The sequence below is a fragment of the Melospiza georgiana genome, chromosome 8, assembly GCF_028018845.1.
Source record: "Melospiza georgiana isolate bMelGeo1 chromosome 8, bMelGeo1.pri, whole genome shotgun sequence".
Taxonomy (NCBI): Eukaryota; Metazoa; Chordata; class Aves; order Passeriformes; family Passerellidae; genus Melospiza; species Melospiza georgiana.
This window is the reverse complement of record NC_080437.1, coordinates 13,712,604-13,736,810: the sequence shown is the minus strand read 5'-3', so window position 1 is coordinate 13,736,810 and position 24,207 is coordinate 13,712,604. Positions and strand designations below refer to the sequence as shown.

Genomic DNA, 24,207 nt, shown 5'->3' with positions numbered 1-24,207 from the left:
TGACTACACTACAGATAGGCAAGTAGCAGGGATGTGTGCAGATTTGACTTTTATTGGAATTGAAAGCATTGCAGTTGGAACTAGTTTTAAAATATGTTGTGTTCAAAATCAATTCTAGGGTGTCCAAAGTATTTCTGGGCTTTGTGATAAAGTTTCAGTAGCAATGCATCTGTCCCTTTGGGTGTGTTTCAGGTCCTTGAATACTAGCTGTTGAGACTAACATAAACAGCAGTCACATTTCAACTCTTCCAGGATATTGTGTTCACACAATGTTTGATTATCTATGTACAGAAGAGTTTTACACGAGGGATACACACTTATTTGATTTGCTTGTCCAATCCTGACTCAATTTACCCAGACTCTCAGTACAGTTTCTTAAAATTTAGGATTTGGTGGCGACTTGAAACACTGAATGTTTATCCAATTGTATTGACAATTCAGTAAAACCAAATACTTTGGTTTTTAATGTATATTCTGCAGGTCCAGAAGTATTCATATAGATGGCTATCCAGCCAGTTGCCTTAAAATGAAGATGATAAAAAAGATTATAGACATTACTAAACCTGTAGTTTTGTTTTGTCTAGATGTCCAATATTTCTAGTTTAAGTTACTTAAATGAAAGTAACCCTCTAGCAGTAAATTGTCATAACTCAAAGCAAGTGGAGAGTTTGTGAGAAGCCCCATTTGGATAGCACCTAAAAGCAGTGCAGGCAATGTAATTTGGATGCCAGCAACTGCTCTGTTTCTCCAGTTATAGAAGTTAACAGCCATCCAACATCTACTTTACTTTTTCAGGTATATTTAGTTTTTACAGGTTTTGCTGGTCCTCCTGAAATTCATATTGCTTCTATTCTGGGGAGCTTGGTAAATATTTAAATTTCATCAGAACAGGCCAGAATAATGGCTGATGTCAAAATTGTTGGAGCATGTGTCTCAAAGCAGATATTCAGCTGCTCTGTTCTCCAGAGACTTTGCTGACTGAGCTAATGTTTTTTCTCCGTTCCTTCCCTCTCCCTGAGTGGCCTTCTGCAAAGCAGTGATGCTCTCCCTAGTGGCTTATGAGAAATCATTGGTTTTAGGAAGACTTTCTTATCTCATAAAATGAAAGAAAATATTAATAGATCTTAGTTTATAGACAATAAGAAATTACCATCTACTTTGACTATTTGTCTTCTTTATGTTGCTAAGCATAGTGGGGGGAAAAAAAAAGTACTCCAAATCTATCCTCATTGCTTTACTAGGTGCAGTATAGTTTGGGGATAGGGGATTGTTATATTCTTTGTGTTGCCACTCAGGAATGAGGAATAGAAGTTGTGATGGTGCAGTATCATGAGAAGAAATCAGCAATTTCCTTCAAATGCTACAGTTCAACTTCCAAAACATGCCTGGTTTCATCTGATAAGTAAGAGGGCCTTCAGTGTCAGAATGCAAATCCTTCTCACTTCTAATTCACAGTGGGCTTGAGATAGTTCTTGCTAGGAGCATTTCTTTGGGTTGACCCAGGAGATTTTGACCTCTCTTTGTTATATAGCAGGCTATCTGCTGCAAGAGAGTTGTTATCAGAGCATAGCAAACACAGAGTAACATCTTCAATTTTTGACAGGTAATTGTTAAAAATATTTGCTGCTAGTGCCATCTCTCCTCTGTCCTTTTCTCCTCCTTCTGAGACTGTCTTTCACAGTTTGGCTAGGTCATTACTGTTTCCTCTAGACCTTTAGAAAATGCTTATATTAGGTTGTCTTCTGTAGCTCATCTCTCAGATTTTAAGCAAATAACTTAGGTGCTCATGTCTGGTACTCATGTAACTGGTTTCCTTTAGTAGCTAATAAATGTCTAGCAAAAGTAGGAAAAAGTTTCCAATTCAAAGATGTTCTTTGTTGCAGCTCTCTAGGCTCAGCCCCCAGAAGGTGTAAAGCCAGGTGATGTTAGCTATGCCTCATGCCTGTTTGCAGGATTTGGTCGGCAGACACAATGAATTCTCAGCAAATACTTTGCATCTTACCACAGAACCTCTGAAAGAAGCAGCTTTCATTAGGTAAATAAGCAAGCCTTGCATGCCAGAATGCAAGCCTTTTTCTGTTCTGTGCTCACTTGACTTCTGCAATCCTCCCACTGAGCCCAGAAGGTGGGAAGAGGTGCTTGATTCTGCTTCAGTTTGGAGACTGGCAATTTATCAGGGAGGGATTTTTTACATCATTGTTGTGTGAGTGATCAGGGACACTGGTTATGAAATCATTTGAGCACAACCTAGCAAGCTTTTAGGGATGGCTCATTTGCTTGTAGCTGTCCCAATGAGGATTAGTATTTCTTACCTGCAAGCTACAGTACATAGAGTAAACCTCTGGATCAGTGGGTTCTGCTGTGAACTGTCAATGTTCGTTCTAGCAGATCTGTCTATATTGGAGTGTGCAAAGCCTCTGAGAGCACTATAGCAGGGCTCCGAGCCCTGGCTCCCCAGTAGCACACTTCTACACACTTTTGCCTTTAATTTTGTGTTATTATCTCTTGCTGTTTTAAACTGCAGTGTCCTTTTACCTCCTTGCTCTCCCTAAAGATAACAAGCTGACAGAGCTGATGACACTAGGAGCTGGATGGAATGCAGGGAAACCAACCTTATAATACAAGCTTGCAGCAGGGCAATTACCTGTGATCTGCAGATGCTGCTCTGGGTCTGAGGAAACCACTCATTTCAGCCAGCAGGCTGGAGGTGAGGGCTGCCGGTGCAAAAGGCAGTTCATGTGCTTAATGGTTAGTGCTGGCTGGTGACCAGCTTGCCCAGGCTCAAGGGAGCTCTCTCCTTAGCTCTCTCTTACACAGTGTGTGAGGTATTTTATATTTCTATGCCTATACTTTAAGTATAGGTCATATCCCAGTGCTGTGTGTGTGCTTCCAGCTAGCCCGACCACCTTTGCTTTTGTAATCAGGGTGCAGATGTGCTCCATGATTGAACAACTTGTGCACACCGCCGCTCCTCCTCCCAGAGGAGTCGGGCAGGCTTGCTTATGCAAGCTGTCATGCTGTCTTTTTTTCAAAAGCATGTGTGGGTTTGCTTTTGTGTGTATCCGGCTGGCTGTTGGTGCCTGCATATAATGGGCTCTGTGTATAAAAACGTTCCCAAGCACACGGCTGCGGAAACAGCTTCCTTAAACCCGACAAAATTGCCAGCCCTTGCAGCTCAAGCCACCATAAATTACAAAAACCTGCTCCCACCTCCCTGAAGCTGTGCCTGCCGGGTGCTGTGTGCGCATACACACTCGCTTTCCTGCTCTCGCAGTCAAAGATGATAGAAAGTCTTCTGGGGATTACTGCACATTTGTAGAGCAACAATGGAAAGCAGCACAGCACAAATATCTATTCTCACCCAGCATAACAAACGCTGCTTTGTCTCACATCTGGCCCTTTTTAATAGCTCAAAGCCAACAGCAGTAGGTATTTAACAGCTTATGGTAAATAAAGCTTTATTAAAACAACTTCCTTTTTAAGTGTTTAATGATGAAAACAGCTTTTCACCTGACATTTTATACTTTTTGTACCATATCTAGTAGAAGAAATAAATTAGTTCTCATGGATAGATATTAAACTTTTTCCAGCAGATGATCCTTGAAAGCATCTTTGAAAATTCTCGTACTGAAAAGCGGGCTGGGAGCCCTTTGAATGCTGAGTGAGCCATGTGTCTGGGTGCAGACGTGCGGAGCTGCATTGTGCCCGCGCTATGCGGGCTGCCGGGGCTGCGCCTCGGGGCTGGGCTGTGCCGCGGGCGGGCACGGCTGGGGCGGAGGATCCCTGCAATTACACGCAATTAGCAGCGTTAAACCTGGCTGTACACACGGAGGTGCGGTCTGATAGTACAAGAAACAACTTCTTACAATATGTTTAATGGCAAGGGAAATGTCAAGTGGAACTAGATGCTTTTTGTCTCCGGACCGACAAATTTTACCACCAGGACAGGGCGCTAAGAGAAATAATGATTCTTTGATCCATCCCGGGAGCTGCGGCGCTGGTTCCGACCCGGCTCCTCGGGGGTCCGTGCATCAGGCGACGGAACGCGGCTGTCCCGCCTCGTGTCCTCCGCAGGACTACTGCCCCGGGCTGTCCCGGTCCCCCCCGGGCTGTCCCTGTCCCCCCCGGGCTGTCCCGGTCCCCCCCGGTCCCCGCGGCGGGCGGTGGCGCGGCCCGGCGGCGCCCCCTGGCGGATCGCGGCGGTTCCTGCCCTCGCCCGGCCCCGGCCCCGCTCCGCCGCAGCCGCTCCCGCCCTCGCTCCCGCCTGGCTTGTTGCTTCATCAAAGTCACTTGGTAGATACAGATTGCCTGCCCTCTCGTAGGACCCTCAGCATGCCGGAGACTTGAAGGAAATTATTAGTTTTTAGATGATTGAATAAACAGCATTAACCAACTTGTGTGCTGTGGCGGCAGGGGGCAGGGATGGTTAGAGCTGCTGTGCTGAATCCCTGCTTAAGGAACTGATCTTCATTCTCCCTTCTCACCTACTGTTAAAATTTCTTGACCGATAAAGCTATTTCCCGTGTCTTTTAATTTATGGCCTTCCTGCCTTGAGTGGTCCGAAGTGCCTCCCGATTAGATCTTGTGTGGTGCAGCCCCCGCAGGGTTGCTGGTCCCCTGTGGAAATGGAGACCTGGCGTGAGGCTGTGCTGCTGGCCTCGAGAGCTGCTCACAGCGGCATCCCCTGCTGCCGGGGAAGGGCTGCCTTTCCTCCCCTGCCCCCAGAATGGTTTTGTGGTGGGAAGATTATTTCTTATAGACCTGGTTTCTGGAGGAATGGGGCCCTGTTGCAGGGCAGGGGGTGGGTGGCAGTGCTTGGGGCTGGGCAGCAGCTGATGTTCCAGTGAGCACCACTCCAGCTCCATCTCTGCCCGGCAGTGAGGGTGGGCAGCCCGGGGGAGCAAGAGCACATGGCACCATGTGAAGTCTCTCTAGACTCAGGGACAAGGCTGGGCCTGTTCCAGTGATGGCTCAGGTCTCCCTTGGCCGCAGAGCAGCAGATTTCCCTGGTCCATTGGTCCCACGGGGACAGAGTTCTCACTGTGGATGGCAGATCTGGCCATGAGGAGAGCTCAGCCCAGAGCAGAATCCACGCTAACTAACTAAATCCACACTAACTTTCCAAACGCTGAAGGATTTTAGGATGTTTGAAGTAGTGATGAAATGTTTGGCTTAATTTTTTTCTCCTTCTCTAGGAGGCTGTTCAGGCTGCCTTAGGAACTGGTGGGGACCATGTTTTACTGAATTGTTTTCTTAATTATGTTGCTTGGAAGTTCCATTTCTGATATAATAATTGCAGTCTTCTAACCTGAGCTGTCACCCAACACAGAGTATAGTAGAATCTCGTGAAATTCTCTTTCACGGAGCCAGTGAAAAATTTCATTTGCTTTTCAATGTGGAAGAGGGTTTTGTAGTAATGGTTTAAAAGATTCAGTATGTTTAGGGTTAAAAAAAAAAAGGCTAACAGGTCGATACATCTGTTCCTTTAAAAAAATGCATTCTCCATTTTTGAGACATCATAAATATGTAGATGAGGCCTCTTTAATTACTGCCTAGGGCTATAAACTCTCAATGCTAGAGGGAGGAAAAAATGAAGAAGCATTCACCTTTTTTTTTTTTTTTTTTTTTTTAAGAGAGAGAGAGACTGGGTCTTTGCCTCAGAAAAGAAAGAAGAATGGGGCTTTTTATTGTTGAATTACCAGAAGGTGCTGGGAACACTACTTCTTTTTTTGTTTATCCTTTTGGATGGGGTTAGCATGTAAAGCAGTAGTGTACAACCTTTCTGGCTAATGTGTGCGCCAAACAGAAGGGATTTGTTACAAAGCACCAGGAGAATTTCCCTTCTCTGTCCTCCTCTGCCAGTACCCTTAATCCTGATCAGCAACATCCCCTGCTGTCTCTTGAGCTGCTCGCAGGCCCGGATCTCAGCGTGCTGTCCAATGCAGGGCCACCGCAGGCCAGCCAGGGACCCCGCAAAGTCCTTTTCACTTGTGACCTGATAAGTGCACAGCACTTAACCGAATAGAAGTCTGTTCTTATTCAGCCCTGACGGCCTTTCTGTATCTTAAGTACTGTTATTTTCGACTAAGGTGATCTTGCTGCTGCTTTTAAAATAGGATGAGATCGACAGAAAGGGTATTTTTTTAAATTTCAGGACGTGGATGTGGGGAACGAGGCCAGAGTACAGCAATACCCATGTTGTAGGTATAGTTACTGGAAATTTAATTCTGCTGTTATTTTTCTTCCAGCCAAAATGGTCTGGTGTCAAAATGCTTATTCTGCTGTGGTGAAATTTCTGATCTCTATGATAATTTTCACTTCCCATGTTTAATCTTTTAATTCTTGCTGAGGCCCATGAAAGAGTAATTTCCAGATAATAATGGTTTCCCACTAATAAGCTCTGCGTTTTTTATAGCAGAAATTACTTAGAGCCAGTATGCTCACTGAAAAAAATTACTCTATTTGATGCTCTTATGATGTGTCTGAGAGCAAGATAAAGAAGAGTCTTGCAGCGGTGAGGCAGGGCACTTCAAATACCAAGTGTTGTGTCATTGTGTGTGATGGGGCTCCATGTGTATAATTCTGGCTGCTTGGTTCATGCAGCAAATGTTTGCTGTGCAGGGGAGTCGTGGGCTGAGGGTCTTCTCTTGACCAGGAGAGAATAAATGAGATTGGGCTGTGAAAGTAGCACTCTGTCAGCTGGAAGGGCTGGTGGGTGATCGTCCATCCCCGCTGTGAGGGAGAAGAGGCAGAGGGAGCCTGGCAGGGCAAAGACTCGGCCATAGAGCTAATGTCATGAGAACAAGTGGAATTGAGCATGGAGGTGCAAATTCTTCTACCCACTAGGGGAAGGGTGAAAGTTAGAGAGAGCTTTTCTATTGAAGCCATTGGTTTTTTTAAACCAGAACTGTTTGGAGACTGAAATTGATCAGATTGTTACAGAATTTGTGTGCCCTGTCTCTGTAGGAGAGTAGGGGATTGCACTCCCAGTCCTGCCTCCAAGGGCCTCGTTGGGCTTTGAGAAGAAGCCCCATTGCTATGTGGGAGAAATGGCAATTTGGACAAGTACTATAGAAAGTGGTGGTTCAGGTAGCTGATGGCATGATAGCAAACTCTGTTGGTTAACTGTCTGTATGGTTAACTGTAAGGCAGTGAACTGGAGTGGCATTACATGTGTACACATGAAATTGTGTAATTCAAAAATGTCATGACTTTCTTGAAAAAAGAAAGGTGTCTCAGTTTGCATGTCTTCAAATTTTTCAACAAACGTCTGTGTGCTATATGTATTTGTTTTCAGTGTGCCCTTCTCCATCTGTGCTGATGTTCAATTAAAATGCAGATAATGTGTCCTTGCTTGTAAGATGGATCACTGGTGAAGTACTGTCATGTCTAGGCTAGCTTATCTCTTGATAAATACCTCTGCTGTCCACTGAGAGATTAAACTTGATGACTGCTGAGGTCTGGGGGTCCTACAGGCAGATAAGACTGTGTAACTGGCTTTTAATAAAGTACATCAATTTACATTTGCTAGAGGACCATTGGATGGCACTTGCTATTGAGAAGGCAGTGGCATAATCAGAAGATAATACTTGCATACTTGGCTCTTCTGTTTCATAAGTATTATAATTTATTGACAGGAATGCTTTATTGAGCCCTCTTGTGTCTAGAGCTTGGAGGTGGGGAGCTTGAGCTGCTGTTCTAAGACCTCATTTAGTTGTCTAGCAGGAAAGATTTCTTCCCTTGAGTCTAATCCAGCAGGAGCCATGAAAGAACATTATCAGCTAGGTACAGAAATCTCCAGCAGTTTGGGTGTGTGGGATGCCTGCAGATCTGTGGTCTGGGGTCTGTCTCATTGTGAGAGCTCTGTAATCAAGGTTCCCACCACGGGGAGCCCTCTTCCCCTCAAGGGGGTTGAGTATGGACAGTGCTGGAATTGTTTAACTGAAGAGATGTTGAGTTGTGCACCAGAAGTGGTGAACAGTCAGCTTCTCTAACCAGACAAGTATCTGAAAAATTTGCTCTCTCTTATGTGTGTGGAGGGAGTGGAAAAAGTTTTGTCATGAACAGTGCTCCAAATTAACAAACCACTCAGTGCCACTGAAGAGGTTCATGAGGGAGAGGTTTCTATACAAGACTGGGACCTTGCTTGTGCTACCATAAAGTTTGGTGTAAATAGTTTGGTGGTGGCATTTGGGTATATACTTCTGTGCCCGCTCATTGCTCATGAACTCCAAACACTACTCTGAGCCTTAATTTTTATTTTCTCGGTTTGCTTTAATGTTACAGGAAGGTTTAATTTGCCTTAAATTGCACTGATTGTTAAGAGATGGACCTAAAGACCACAGGCCATGTTTTTCCAGAACTAACAAGTAGTTTGTTCACCTATAGATACATGAATGAACACAGTTTTTCTAGAAGGCAGGAACTGTGCAGCCCTTTGCTCTGAAGATTAGGCCTATTCCATAGATTTATTCTAGGTTGTGCATCTGGACATTTGTCTTTCCTAAAGTCTGGGCTGTGTTGTGGATCCCAGTCCTTCCTGCCCTGTGATCTTGGCCATTTCAAGGGCTCATGAAATAAGATTTGCTGGTCGGAAGAGAGTCCAAAATGTACCTGTTGCTTTTATTTTCCATGCAGAAATCCAGATTCTTCAGGACACACATTTTGTGCTATTTTTGGCCATGTAATACTCTGCTGTGTCTGATTGATTTAATATTTATGGGAGGTATTTTCTCTTAGAGGAAGATTAGGAAGAATCCCCATGCCCTTGTCCTTGCAAAAGCCAGGCTTTCATTGTTATTTGGATTATTATTATTTTATCTCACAATGTGCTCAGGGGTTTCTTGCAAGCATCTCTGTTCAATTGTTCAGGTGGCAGAAGCGTATGGACCATGTTCAGTGATCTTTATTGTCCTTTTTGTCTTGCAGATTGAGGGATTTTAATGGCTTTCAGGTAGAAGAAAGTGGAGACAATCAAAATGAATTCTATGGACAGGCACATACAGCAGACCAATGACCGGCTGCAGTGCATAAAACAGGTGAGTGAAGGTGGAGGCCACTGCTGCTGAATGAGGGCTGGGTGTGGTGTGCCAGCTGTTGCACATTGCAGTGTCCTGTTGCTGAAGGAGTGCCCTTCAGAGAGAAGGAATGAAGCACACTAATCTCATTGAAGAGAGTATCTGCTGTGAGAGCTGGTGTATTAACGTCAAAAGCCAAACTTTCCTGTACACCTTTCTAAGAACTCTTTAGCCTGGAGACTCAACAAATCTGTCTCAGCTGGAAGCAGAGTGGTGCTCGTCCTGCCAGCTCAGCCCTGGAGGGTCACAGCGGGCAGCTGTCATTCTAGTGCTCTGAGCACAGTAATCCACAATTCCAATGGGCCAGTTTTGATTTTAATCCAGTGGCTGACCTGAGACCTGCACCGCCTGGAGACTCAGAACTTGGATGGTTGGCATGCCTCCAAGTGCTCAGAGTGCTGCTTAATCAGTTTGCACAGAGATTGCAAAAACTTCTGATTGCGAGGTGAAATTTTCAGAAGCATCTGTTTGTGAAGATGAAGGGCTCTTCACATGCCTCTGCCTTTCAGTGAATTATGGCTCATTTACAGATTTCCCCACTGTAACTGTGCCTGCAAATGCTTTTATAACTGAGCAATGGCAGGGAGGCAGAGACTGTCTTTCCCTGCTTTACTCTTCTCAGTGAACTTTGCTCTCTAGGGTTGCAGGCAGTGTGAATGTATGTTCTTATCCATATGCAACAATCCTAACAGAGTTTTCATAGCAATGGTCCTTTTAGAGGAGGTGAGCAAGAAAATGTTTTTTCACGTTGATGTTTCCTGTATTTATCACAAAATAATGCATGCATGCAGCAAACAGGTGCATAAATGCAAGTTGCACACAGATATTTTCAAGATCCCATCTGGATCCAGGAGATGAGCTCCAAAGTTCATCTCTTCAGACTGGTTGAAATTTTCTGAATTACACTGGAAAAACAGAAACCTGTTATTCCATGAAATAATGTTCCTAAATATTTTTCACTGTTGTCTGGGCAGTTTTGTTTGTCAGATTGGGTCACAGCAGAGTCCTGCTGCTTTAGTTTTTTATTTGTGTTAGCTAAGTTAAAAACCTGCCTGCCTACTTGTGCCCTAGGACATATGCATATTGCTTCTTGAGGCAGCACAGCATTTCTCTGTTCATAGATTTGTGTTGTAGACACAAGCACCCTAAATCAAAGGAACTGATAAAAGATAAGCGTGGGGGTGGTACTGGATGAATAGCTCTGGATTTTTAAATTTATTTCTTTAAGGACAACTTCCTCAAGAGAAGCAGCCAAGGGCAAGTGCTGATCTCTCTGTGGTGAGCAGCAACAGGACACAGGAAAATGCAGTGACACTGTGTCAGGGGAAGTTCAGCCTGGGCATTAGGAAAAGGCTCTTCACTGAGAGGATGGACACTCACTGGAACAGGCTACCTATGGAAGGGGTCACAGCACCAAGCCTGTCAGAGTTCAAGGAACATCCAGATGATGCCCTTAGTCACATGATTTAATTTTAGGTAGTCCTCTAAGGAGCAGGAAGTTGGCCTTATTATTACTTTTGATTTACTCCATTCCAATTTGATATATTCTTTGATTCTATAAGAATATGTCCATCTTCTTATTTCATCAAGCTCCATCATTATATTATTTCAGCTTTTCCTAGATATTAATGGAAGTTTACATTTTCTAGAATGTGTTGTAATGCAGGAATATGTGGGGTTTTGCAGGTGATACTTTGGGTGATACAGAAAAAGATTATAGCTCACACCTAAACCAGATGATTTTTCTCTCCGTATTTCCTTTATAAGAGAGGGTTTCAGAATGAATCAAACAAAGCTAGTTCATAGGTCAAGGAGCAGAAAACAGGAATCTTTTCCTGCAGAATTGCTGGTGGTAATCCATCCTCGCTCTGTGGTGTCTCTCTTTCATCACTCTGCAGTGAAAGTTAATGCATCTAATGGCCCTTCAGAGGCCTGAGGAAAATATGAATTTGAGGATTTCATCCCAGTTTCTTATGAACAACTATCTGGTTCAGAAAAAACATGCTCTTGACTGGTACAAATTGGTGTCCTTTTTGGCCATCCTAGCCCATAGGATGAAGAATGAAGGTTAAATTGCAGAACAATTTAACCTTCTAGCTGTAAGAACAGACCTTTACATCAAGTGGAGACAAATGGAGGATGCTGCTCAGCTCCTTTTTCTAGAGCTGTCAGTTTCTGTGCATAATTTATATTATTTTAATTAGATAAGAGAATATCAAATTACACTTCTTAAAGTTTTAAAGACATAATTTTGCCTATGTAATGGGTACTCTGTCAGTTAAACCACTAACTTCATTTATACATAGTGCTGTTTTGCATATGCAGCTTGGATATTTCTTCAGTGATGAAGGCCAGGGGAAGGGAGGAAGGTCAGGCTGCCCAGAATTTGTGAAGCACTCTCTGTTTTCTTTGATCCTGGAAGAAAGCTTGGGGTAGACCAGGAGCATGCTTGTGTCAGAGGTCAAAGGATGCCTGTAAAGGAGCTGTCCTGCTTGGGAATGCTTGTGAATTCATGGTTCCCCCATTCTGTTTATGCTCAAAAAAAAAAAAAAAAAAAGAGAAGGAGAAAGCTCTTGTTTTCAACTCATGACAATCTGTAGTTAATTAAGACAGTGGCTGAACACTGAAAGTATGTCTCAGAAAGCTTTTTTTTTTTTTGTGCAAGTGGCACTACTGGTAGTTTTGTTGGAGAGGCATGACTGTTTTTTTTTTAAAAAAGAATTTGTTTTGTTGATGAAAGTAGCATCAAAACTGCTGTTTGCTTTTTCATAGCTCCAGAATTTTGTGCTGTTATCTTTGCTGTAGTGGAGAAAGGCAGTTAGTTTCTGTCTCTTTTTGGAAGACACTCAGCTCTCTGTCGCAGGGTCATAAATTTCCAGCTTGAGGACATTTACCTTGTTCTTTGAGAGAGGCCATTAGCTGGCTAATACTAGAAAGAGTCATTTCCAGTTCACCCATTGAGAGCTGGACGGCACACTGCCCTGTGCATGTTGAGTTTGGGAGCAAAGCCCTTCCTTGCATGGCAATAAAAATTATCTTCACCTATTCTGGGGATTAACTGCAGGGGCAGACAAAAATGTGTCTGCCTTTTCTTCTGGTCTCTCCCTTTTCCCAGACTGTGAACAAACAGTGCTGCTGTTCCCCTGAGCACACATGTGCTTTTGGGGTGGTTGACACAGCCGTGGTGTGGAGGGTGCGCTGCAGCAGGGGGAGGAGGAAAGCCACTCTTCCTTGGCGCCCAGCATCTGCAAGTTTTATAACCCTGCTGGCAGCCAGTGGCTCCTGCAGCCAGACTGAGAGCTGTCTGCAGCCCTCCTTGCCCCTCACTCCAGCCCCTGAGAAATGCTATAAATGGTAATCCATGTGCCTCTTTAACTAGATCAGGTTTCAGCACAGGGTCAGGACAGGCTTCTTTCTTCCCAGCTCTGTGACTTGTGAGACACCCACAATATCCTTGCTGACTTCTGTTCCAGGATCAAGGTTGTGTTTTACCTTCATCTTTTTTAGTGCTTTAAAGCTACAAACCCAAAACTTGTATATGATCAGCTAGTTAGGAAATGAAGTGTGTGTTAAGAAGTGTTTCAGAAAAGATGAAAGGGCAAACTGAAGAGGTGGCTGTGTATTTATGCTTAAAAAAAACCCAGACTTCTGTGCAAGGCTGGAACAGCTTGTGTGGTCTCTTTGTGGCTGATTCCCTTAGTATTTGTAAGTGTGTATGCTTTAAAATCAAACATAGCTTTTTTGATGTACAGTGGAAAAAGCCAAAGTAACAGGCTTTCCTTAAGACATGCAATTAGTTTGCCATGACACAGGAGACTCTTCAGGGTACACTGGAGGAAGCTGGATCCTCAGGCTTTTTTCTTTAAGTCTTTGTCCATGCAAACAAAACCACAGAATTACTTTTGTGCAGAGCAAAGGTCTGATGGCCCCTGAGAATTCCCTGCCGTATTTGAGGCTGCAGTAATAATCTGTTTATCTGCTCATGGCTCAGGTGGCTCTGGCACAATGTCCATGAAGCTGTGGGGCAGCAGGAGCTGGTTCAGGCAGGCATGGAGCTGAATTTGAGAGCTGCCTTGCTGCCCAGGCACAGCCCTCTGAAGGAGCCAGCTTGGCTCCTGCTGTATAGAAAATCCCAGTAAAGAATTGACTGGGTTTCTCAAAGCATTCTTCAGAGCAGTCCAGATGTGTGGCTTTAACGAGATGCTGCCCATTGCATTTGTTAGGTGATAGAAGCAAATACCAGGCAAAATCAGTGGGTTGGGTAACATCTCTCTACTCTTACTCTAATGGGTCTACTTGAAAAACTTGGAGCTATAATGAATCTAGAGACTTCTACCCCTTGTGTCTCTGTTTGCTGTCAGTCAGTTTTGTAAGGTTTCTGTATGTTTCTTCTGAAATTCTTGCAAAGAAGTAGATGAAAAAACCCCTTTCTATATTGAAATTATGAGGAAGTCTCCCCTTTCAGAAAGGGTGTGTGATATCTTCCCACTGTGCTGGGTACAGCTGTTAGGCTCTGTTCTAAAGCTGTGCTGAAATGTTAGTAACAGGTTAAGGAGAAGTGTGAAAAGGCTCTCTGGTGTCAACAGTATTAGATCATGGTGGGAACAGGGAAGGCTGGTTCTGCTGCTTGTGTCATGGTACATCAGGGCACACTGAGCTGTATCATCAAATGGTGCAGGAGCACCACGTAATTGCAGACACACGTCACACAGCTGATTTCCAGAAAGCCATTAGCATTTCTCCCCTCTTTCCTTCCAGAAGGCTTGTGAATTGCTGCCTAGCAATGCTTTTTAGTGCCTACCCAGCCATTCAGAGAGATATGCTAAAAGTTGTAATTGCTGTGTGTTTGTGTTGATATTTTCTTGCTCAGATTGGAAACAAGCAAGCCCATTTCTTTCATCACTCAGCAGCTAGGTTTTTGGTAGCTTGCAATTCAGAGGAAAATAGAATTGTTTGTATATTTACATAACTGTTTTTAAGCGCTGAAGTGTTTGAACTAATTCTTCTGCTCTTCAATGTTGTTGTTGCAAACTCATGTAAATGCTAAGCAGTCCTAAACATGTCATTTTTAGTATATTTTGGACTGGTTACCAAGGACTGGTATGAAATTACAGCTGAAAAGATTTTAATAAAAGGAAAAATGCTTCCCATTTTTTTTCATTTGCATGTGCTTACAAAACTGCCCACAGTAGTTTCATGTAAATTTCATTCTTGAAGAACTTTGAAAATTAGAAGTATTCTTATGAAGAGTGCATTTATTTAGAATATACTGTTTTTTTGTATTCTATATAAGTGTTACAGACGTTTTAGCAGCTAAATGTGAAATAACAAGGCTAAAGGGGAAAAAGACCTTTTCCTTAAAAAGATATTTGATGGGGCTCAAGTTTTACAGTTTATTGGTTGAATGGTCCATCAGTGTTATGTTAGTAGCTACATTTTTTGTATCTATTTTTCTGAGGCCTATAGCCACGCTTTTGTGCTCAGTCTGTTGGAATATTCCTCTGCTAGACTAAAGTACATTTAGGAAAAACTGACAGCAGACCAGCTTTCCTGGCTCCTCTAGTCCATTTAGAGACTTGTCAGTCAACATTCCTGCTCATTAGATCCTGCATCCTGGTAGGGAAGCTGCAAGGGAAGGAGCAAAGAGGCAATTTGCTGGAAGCACTTCTGGTGGGGAGGGGAAAGAGAGCACCTTCTTGTTTGCAGTGTTTGGCTGGTTTGTTTTTCTGACAGGGTTCAGTGGGTGGAACATAACCCATCGTGTTGTGAGGTGGATTGGTAAAATTGTGGCAGATTCACTTTGCCCATTCCCAGTTCTGCTGCTTTACTGCAGCACCTGTCCTTGAGAGCTGGGGTGGTATTACTCTTAATATTAGTTGTGTTAGTATCCTTAGGATTTCCATTTCAACATGGAAAGTGCACATTTTAAACTCAGGCAGAAAACCTCCAGCACCCATAGAATTTACTATAATTTAATTCTTTCCGGTGCAACAAATTATCTGGCCTGTGGTTTAAAATTCTTTGGACAAATAAGGATGAATATTTGAAAATTCTGTAAGTGGAGTCCATGTCACCTTGGTGTCAGATGAGCATAGGAAGTCCTTTTTGTCAGCAGCTGGGTCAAGCTCTGCAGTCAAAGTGTGACACAGCTGGTGATATCTCTGACTTCTGTCCTGCCATTTCTGGATCTTCCTTCCAACATACACACTTGCTGTTTGAGTTGCTGCTATTGTGTGCAAATCCATAGAGGTATGCCTTAGTTTGCAGGTAAGTTTTTTACCATTTATAAAGCAGGTGTTTTCAAGTGAGTTATAGTGGCCAAAGTGCTGTTAATACCAAGAGCCTTCAGCTGTGCAGACCTCTGCCATCATCTCCTGAAGGAAAAGTCTTTTCTCTGGTGGTGTTCACTCCTTCTTGCCTCTGTGCAGTAACACATTGTACGTGGGCAGGTCACACAGCAGGTGCTGTGGGCAGTTTTGTAATTGAAAAACTGTCTGGGGAAGCATTTTTCCTTTTGATTTGCAAATATCTCAGTAATGCCTTGCTGGCTGGTAGGACCTGTGAGAATATGTCATGAGAATTTTACATCTTCCACATGGTAGCAGTTTGTGTAGTCATCATTTTAAGTAGTCACCTTGAGATTTTATCTCTGCATAGATTAAGAGATTAAAATAATAAAGATTAAATCAGTTGATTAAAAGTGCTATAAAAAGCTCTGTAAGTAAGTAAATTACTCAAATGAGTAAAAAAAATGAATTGCCAAGTATGTCCTACAAATGTGCTGCTGTTCAACAGGATATACTGAAGACAAGCAGATATTTTTCAAAATCAGTGAATTTATTCTTATGAAATTTAGAAAATTAATAAATGTATCTATATTAATTAATTTTTAAAATTTGATTCAGTACATATATCAGAGGAGTTGGTGCTTTCTTTCCCCCCCTTGCCATCAACTCACTTCATACTTTTAGGTGGTGTTACTTGTTTTTAAAGAAGGCACTATTGACAATAATTTTCCAGTAAAGGGATGATGTAATACTTCTTTAATGTCCTTGAAACACCTTGGTAAGGTAAGAACTGCATGAAAGGAAACCACTGACCCAAACTTTTCATGAGGTGATATGTACCTAAAATTATTAGATGGTTTACAACTCAGAAGTATTTATGTAGACATCCCACTTTGCCGAGTCCTTCACCTAATCTTCTACTAAAACACATTATGAAAGTAAATGTTTTTACCTTGCAGCAGGTAAGCAAGTCTAGAACAAATAAGCCTATTTTTATCAATAAAAGCCATTACAAATTTATGTAAATATTATTGTAATAATGAAACATTATTCTAATAGTGCAGTGGTATTGTAACAGAAAAAGTATGGCCACTGCTTGGCGAAAATTAGCTCTTTGATACTTTGAGATATTTATTTAGGACTGAAACTACTGACTGAAAATCACAAGGAAGTTTGAGAAGAAAGCTCTTGTATCATTGCAATGCCTGCTGGAGTGAAGTGGAATGCTGCTAAGGCTGCAGAAGCCTGAGGGTTGTTGCTGTAGTCACACAGAGAGACATCTCATGCTGGCACGGTGTAATAGGGAGATACTAATGGAAAATGGGTTGTTTCATTTGCCAAGAAGAGCAAGTGAACTGGTTAGGCAAACTGATTTCATAATTCTGTTGAGCTGTAATTACAAATCTAAAAAGAGACTGGAGCCTTGCATGACTGAGCATGGCCTTGGAGAAAGAGCAAACCTTTGTCTTGTGACTTTTATCCTATAAAATCAGTTTGTGAGCGCTTCAGGAAAATACTTCTGACCCCTCTGATGATGTGGAGTTTTTGTAAACCATACTATTTCCACTGCTCTCAGCTGACATAGTAGTGCAGGTGCTGGGGGTAAGGAAGGTGCAGAGCCTGCACCAGCAATCAGGAGATGAACATGAAGACATACTGCCATTAGTCTGCCCCATTTCCATCTTCAGTCACATCTGATCACAGCCTTTAGGCCCCCAAGAAACAGTTTCCTGCTGAGCAGGGGAGGGTGGGTGGAACAGTAGGTTGTGACTAAAGGAGTTTAATTTGCTGCATGTTCCCTTACTTAACATAAAGTTTTATCAAAGTATATCATAAATACAGTGCAGTTACATAGATTGAAAGGAAGACAGTGTTGCAGTTCTGATCAGCAGCTAAGGAATGATTCTTGTTTCAATTCTTCTGGCTTCTGTGTATAGTTCTTGAGGCTCAGATGTTAAATCCATTCCTTACCCTTGTGTAAAACTAATTGACAAGCCAAGGTTGCAATATCCTTCCTTTGCTCCAGCACATGCATATAGGTGTGCAGTCATCCTCACAAAACTCATGGTACAGGAGATCCAGGCAGCAGAACAGGGCTGCTCAATTACCAGGCATTCACCTTTTCTGCAATCAGTACTGAATTATACACACACTTTATACTAAGTGTATCAGAGAAGCATCAATTAAAATCTGCATTAATATAGATTTGGTTTCCTTACAGTTCACAACTGAACAGCTTGGGGTTTTTTCAGTTCAGTGATGCTCATATTTTTTATTTCTTCGTTTTCTCATTTGTTTAGCATGTGGTCTTGCAGAGTCATTTCTTGATGTTAAAACATCTGATAGAGGTGCTGGTCATTGCTCACTATGTGTTTAGTTTTGAAAAAGAAGCTGCAAAGGACAAAGGGGGCAAAGGTGACTCTGTTCTGTTTTTCATAAGTAGGAATGGCTAACATGGTCTTAATCTCTCTCTTAGTATATCTAGTGCCTCTCAAAATGTGAGCCTAATAAAATATTTATAAAGCCTCCAATGGAATCAGCCATGTAAGTGCAAGATAATTCTATTAATTAGGGATCTCTCAATCTCACAAACACAAAATTGGGAGGGGGGATTATCTGAATGCAAAGTGCACAGCTTGAGCCTTTTAATTTTTTGCTAAATAAAACAGTCTTTGGTATTGAAAAGGACTGTAGAGAATTGAACTATCTATACTCATATCCAGATAAACAAAAATCACACTCCCAAAAGACAGTGAAGAGCTCAATGCTCCCCTCTATCCTCATGAAAAAGACCATTTGTTTTGAATATTGATTGCAGATGAGTTTTTAATATATTGAGTATGGCTGCTTATGGATAGGGCAAGGTATGCATAATCACTATTGACAGTAAAAAAAACAAAGATGGAGAAACCACCTCTTTCAGGTCATGTCTTGGGTAGTGTTGTCCTGTGTCTGTACCTGAGCTTTCTGGCAGCCAGTGGTGGATGGGGATCTGAAGCAGAGGCCTTTGCATAGGAGGGGAGACAGGCTCATGGTTGGGCTCATTCACAGAGCTTGCTCAGGGTGAGTAATAAAGGCTCAATCACTGTATTAAAGCAAATGGCTCTCACTGATTTGCAGGTCTCATGGCACTGAGTGAGCCATCAAATTGCGGTCTGGCAGCAGTTACCTGTGCACTGAGTAACAGAGAGACCAGCTCTGTGGCCCTGTGGTTGTGCTCTGTCGAGGGTGTCTGACCAGGAATCCTATTTACAGTCCTAAGAGAGGTGATTGGTTTTCCTTTGGGAGCTGAGTGCCCTTTGCCCCACGAGCAGGAGCACAGTGGTTCTGCTCCCAGGGGTTTCAGTTGAAGGGCATGTAACCTCTGCCAGTTCTCTCTGCCCTTTCTCTTCCAGGTGCTGCTCTTCCCTACTCCCCTATTTACCCCTCTTCAGCACATTAGTGCACTTTCATTACACATGACTGCAGACATGTCTGGATGGAGCATTAAAATGGACAAAAAATAGTCTGAATTGCCTGGCAGAATCTGCCAAAGCACCTGGCCACCAAATCCCAGCTCAAGGGTCAGAGTGAGATACTCCGGAGATACACCATACTCTTTTGTAACACCAGAGTTAGAAAAGTACTGTAGACATGGAATCAGCTCCATCACCACACATTATCAATCAGTTTAGCTCCAAAGGAATTATAGGTCCTGCACTTATAGTTTTGAGTATACCTACTTTTATATATCAATTTTGATAGATGCTTTTCCGGTTTTGTTATTAAATTCATAGAATTACAACCATATGAGATTTTTAATTTCCACTGTTGTCAAGAAAGGCTTGAAAACCTGCATGCTTGCAGCTGAAAATAGCAAGCAGTTCATGTGAACCTCAGAGTTGTACACAGGCATTTCAAATGTATACAAAATTTATGTCATACAGAGTATCTGGCCTCATCATCTGGAAGAGATGGGCTTTATGCTGGGTTTTATATACCTTGGAATTCTTGACCTGTTGGAAAGTTTTGAGAGCATAGAGATGAACATGTTGTCTAAACTTGACTGAAGTCTCAGCATTACCTCAAGAGTAAATATGCACAGTATCAGAACACTAAAAATCTGTTTCCTTTTGGCACCTTTCTTTGCATGCATTATGTTTATGTAAAATAATGAGGAATATTAATAACAAAATATTTATCTGGCTTGAAATTATTAAAAGTACAGTTATTTTTTTTTTTAAGGAGGGTTTTGTGAGGCAGGAGGAGTGTTTATGATGTGAACTTAACTGTGTCATCCTCTTACATTGATGATACAGCTCCACCTTTGGGAGAAGTTTCGCCATGCGTTTAATCCAAAGCTGCTGCTGAGAGCAGAGTCTTGGTACCTTCCCAGCCCTACCTTTTGTTTGCTGCCCCTTTCTTTGAGTCAGCTCTAATGATTGTGTGGCCACATAAGGGATCTCACTGTGAGTGGTGACTGAAAGTCTGCATTTGGGAGGTTAGATCACAGTCAGAACAGCAAGTGTGGTCTGAGGCACTGAGAATGCTGGAAGTGCATGTTTGGGCAAGGAAGCTCACAGCAACAACCTGCCATAAGACTAAGCATCACCAACAAATGTGTCCTAGGATTTAGGTCAGCTTCAGACTAGTGTTGGTATGGAAAAATGCTGTGCTGTAACACGTGCTCATTCCCATGGGCTCCTGAAGGGCTTCCCCTGGAGGTTTAATATTATCTCACACTGCTGCTGCCTCCCCTGCTGGGGCTAAGGTTCAAGGACCTGCCTGCCATCCTGGAGGGCCAGGGCAGCTCAGATTGTTAGTGCAGAATGGGGCTAATTCACTGTGCAGGCAGGCCTGTGTCCTCCTGTGCTGGGCAGGGGAGAAGGCAGAGGGAGGCAGGAGCTTTCCAGGGCTGGCAGCCCCCAGTGCTGTTCCCACTGCCAGCCCCCAGTGCTTGTGGAACAGCTGCCCAGAGTTTCTGTCCTGCAGGAGAACAGCTGCCTCCTGGATTCACTCTCCCCAGCTGATGGACCAGAATGTTTGCCAAGCGTGCAGTCTTGCCACATGGTGTGCAGGAAAGGGTTAATTTCAGAGCAAAGAAAAGGCTACCTACATCTCTCTGTGCTCTCTTTTTCTGTGCACTGAAAAGCTCCCTGTGTTGCCAGTGTTTTGTGCCGCTGATGTAAAATTCCCAGACTCGTTGATTAGTGAAGCTAGACAGTAGACAGGGTCCAAGTGGCTAACCATGTGAGAAATTCAGTGACTGTAGGCTACTGTTAATTAACCTAGAATCTACAACATGGCATAATGTCTGTGTGATAAGTTATATTATCTTCAGCAGTTCAATTAAATCAAGGAGTGAGACACAGAGCAGACGTAACTCGGCAAAACAAACAGACAACTTGATTCGGCCTTCATAATTTGCTGCGACATCACATAAATAAATGCAATAACTTGTTTAGCATAGTTAAACAGTTTGCTGCTCAAAAACTTACTGCATGACATCTCATTTTGAATAGGTTAAATTGTGGCAAATTAGGTCTCTGCCTTCAGTCTGATGTGTTCTACAGAAAAGAGGGAAAAAACTCTCCACTAGAGATGTCATTTGTAAATTGAAATTCAACATTTTTTTTTCTATAGCAGCAAAGAGGAACATATGGATTTCATGTTTAAATGATTCATTTTCCATACCATTGCCATCACATTAGCATTTCTTGATGTGAGATAATATTAAATCTCTGTAATTGTTCTTAATTTTGACTGATATTCTTGCATTGCTTACTTGACTGTTCTAAGGTACACAAGTGTAGAGAAGGGTTGTAGTCTTCTATATTTAGAGAAGATAAGGGCATCATCATTGCCATGTTTCAATGTGGGTAATTGGTTTCAGTCTCCAAAATCATATTGAATCTTGGGTTGCAGGAAATGCTTTCACCCACTTTTCACCCACCCACCCAGAGAGTACTCAGTTGTGCTTTAGTATCCTTCTAAAGCTTTAGTATCCTTCTATATAAGGTCTTTATTATATATACCTTTTTAACTCATAAGGGCCTGAATTCACATGTGAAATGAAGCTTATATTTTTGTGCCCATTGCAGAGTTTTTATTGTATATCAAGACTTTCTGATCACTGTTTGATTGGAAGGGAGTAACAATTTCAATGGGTGGCTGTATTCTGAAACGTTGGGACCAAAAATTGCCACATGTCAGCTGTTGTATGTAAATCTAAACACTGGCATTGTTGCCCTCACCCCAGGAGATGACAGAGCTGTAAACCATGGAGTGGGCACACAGACAGTTGCAGTGGAATCTGGTGAACTTGGATCCTACTGTACCTGCATCCTCTGCCTGTATGTGCACACAAATTTACAAAGGTGATCTGTTCTTTAGGTGAATAGAGCGTTTAAGCCAGAGGTGATCACGAGCAGCAGTAGATGTTCCCATCTTCCCTGGAATCCAGCTCTAATGTCAGCAATCCTCAGAAAAGGGCTTTGCTGGTACAGTTCTCTTCTTTGGAGATAGTAAAATGGATAGCAAAGTCTTCTGCTGTTCTCTCTATCCCCCTACACCAGACTGTTAATTGAGTAGCTACAAAGAGCAAGAGATCCCTTGCAAGATCAAATATGACTCTGAGACTCAGACTCTCTCTTCAGAGCATCACCTGGTGATCCCCACAATAATGATATGCTCACATGCATCAAGTATTCCTGTGATTTCTGTTCTATTCAGGCTAAGAGAATATTAGATTTGGGGTATTATAAATGATTAGACTGAAAATCTTATAAGTTTTTTCAATTACAGAAATTGTCATGTTTCACTAATAGTTTTCTGAAAAGCAAATAATACTGAAAGCAATCTGGTAAATAACTGTTTCATTCAGTTCATTGGCTTTGTTCATTTTTTGCTTCAGATTTTATTCATACAAACCCTCTCCACTTGCTGAAAACATCATTGCTTGCAAGCATGGTGCTGTTAGGTGTCCCTTCACTAGCAGCTTTGAAGATACCCCAAGATGTGTTTTATCCAGATCTGGTTCATTGTCACGTTTGTCTAAACCAGCTCCTAATGAGGTGGATTTTTTTCCCCTTGTTTACAAGAAGCACAGTTTCAGACAAGACTCTTCAGATATATGCCTTGCTTCTTCAGAATGCTGCCAATAATTTCAGTTGAAGAGGATAGAGCCATGCATGTAAAATGCTTCACAACAAAGCTGATGGATGAATCTGGCATAAGCTTTGGTTTGTACTTCTGTTCTTGGATTGAGAACTGAGAATATCTCTTTATTTCCTGCTCGATGGGTATGGCAGATGTAAAACTCTTCTCAGGCAGGCTTTTTGTTGTGAGGATGTGAATGACATTGGAGCTTTTTGCTCCACATACAGTGTTTAAGTTGTCAATAAATAAAAATCACAGCAGGCATTTGGAATGTTTTCTTATGTAACTGAGGGAAGGAATTGCACCTGCCTTCATGCTTTGGTTCGTACTGGGTGTTCTGTTTGTTTTCTACAAAAGTAGCCTTAGCCTTTAAATGTGAAAAACTGGAGGAGAACCTCAATTTAAAATTATTTAGAAAGTCAGAAATCTGTGAGAAATATGTCCCAGACAGAATTCTGTGCCACATTGCAAGAAATGTCCTCAGGACCAGCTTTATCTCATCCCATAAACTATTCAAATCCACTGCACAGAGGCAGGACCCACTGGTATTCTGACTTTTTCCTGTGTTTTGTTTGGAGATTTTAGTCTATGATGGAACTAACAGAATTGGTGATCTTGCCCAGTGAGTTTCTAACCAAGTTTCAGTGGGGCAGTTGCATTTAGGAAGTCAGGATTTCAGTATCCCCTCTGTATTTATGTGGGTTGTGATAGTGTCCTCAGGGATGAGTTCTGATGCAGTGAAGTAACTTGCTGGAGGGTTGCAGAACAAACAGTTAAAACCAAGTCATTGAGGTCACAACTACCTTGGCACAGGCAAGTAAAAGTAGCCTTTTCTGCCATAGCAAAGTGCAAGTTTAGTACATGTTGAAACTTTAGGAAAAAAATACTGCTTTTCAGTGGTGTTATGATAAGTACAAATTACCCTTATGTGGTGCTACACTGAAAATACAGCATGTGGATAAGGGCGTGCCCTGCTTTCTATCTGTTAGCCTGTATCTAAAATTGTTCTCATTCAGGTACAGTGTGTTTCTCAATGGTGAAATTTCATTGTAAGCTTTAGCAGAAGATGTGTGTGTCTGGCAAGCAGCAACACTGGTGGGAATAAATATCATGTAGCTCTTACTTGGGTTTTTGATTAGTGGCTCTCAATTCATTTCCTTTCCCACAAGGAGAGAAGAGTTACTAAAAACTATTTCACATACAAAATTGCATAGGTTTCAGTGAATTGTTCTTTATGTTGTTTCTGTGGTTTTGGTTGGGGTTATTTTTTTCCCTTCTGAGAGATCTGTGACCTAAGTCCTATCAGTACAGTAGGCATTCAGCACTTTGTTCACCAGCTCATGTGCCTCTCTTGCCTTCTGGAAATAGTGTATTTGATATTAGCAGAGCTTACACATGCTGTTGTAGAGAGGTTTGAAGCAACTTCTGTTTCCCCTGCAGATCAAAGTGGCCTGTGGAAGGAGCTGTATTCACTCAGAGATTTGGTGTCAGGCAGTCACTTCTCTGGTGGTTTAAGTGAAGAGTTCAAAAAGGAATCCTTTCCCCTTTTACTTGGAAGATTCATAACCCAAACTACTGGCTCTGTTCATGGGATTTTTTTTTACACGAAGCCTTACAATATGGCTTCTTACATGTACTCACTTGGATTCTTGCCTTTCATCTGTATACACATTCATTTGACTCCTCCACCAATAATTATATGATCA

General features: G+C 42.3%; 1 protein-coding gene across 5 annotated transcripts in view; it reads left to right on the top strand.

Moving 5' to 3' along the window:
* ZMIZ1 (zinc finger MIZ-type containing 1) overlaps nt 1-24,207 on the top strand; it is a 337,004-nt gene that overhangs the window by 172,703 nt on the left and 140,094 nt on the right. For all 5 annotated transcript variants that reach the window (XM_058028807.1, XM_058028800.1, XM_058028801.1 and 2 more), the window contains exon 4: nt 8,929-9,038. In XM_058028807.1, the coding sequence (XP_057884790.1) occupies nt 8,979-9,038 (60 nt within the window). In that variant the 5' untranslated portion in view covers nt 8,929-8,978. The remainder of the gene's footprint in view (nt 1-8,928; nt 9,039-24,207) is intronic.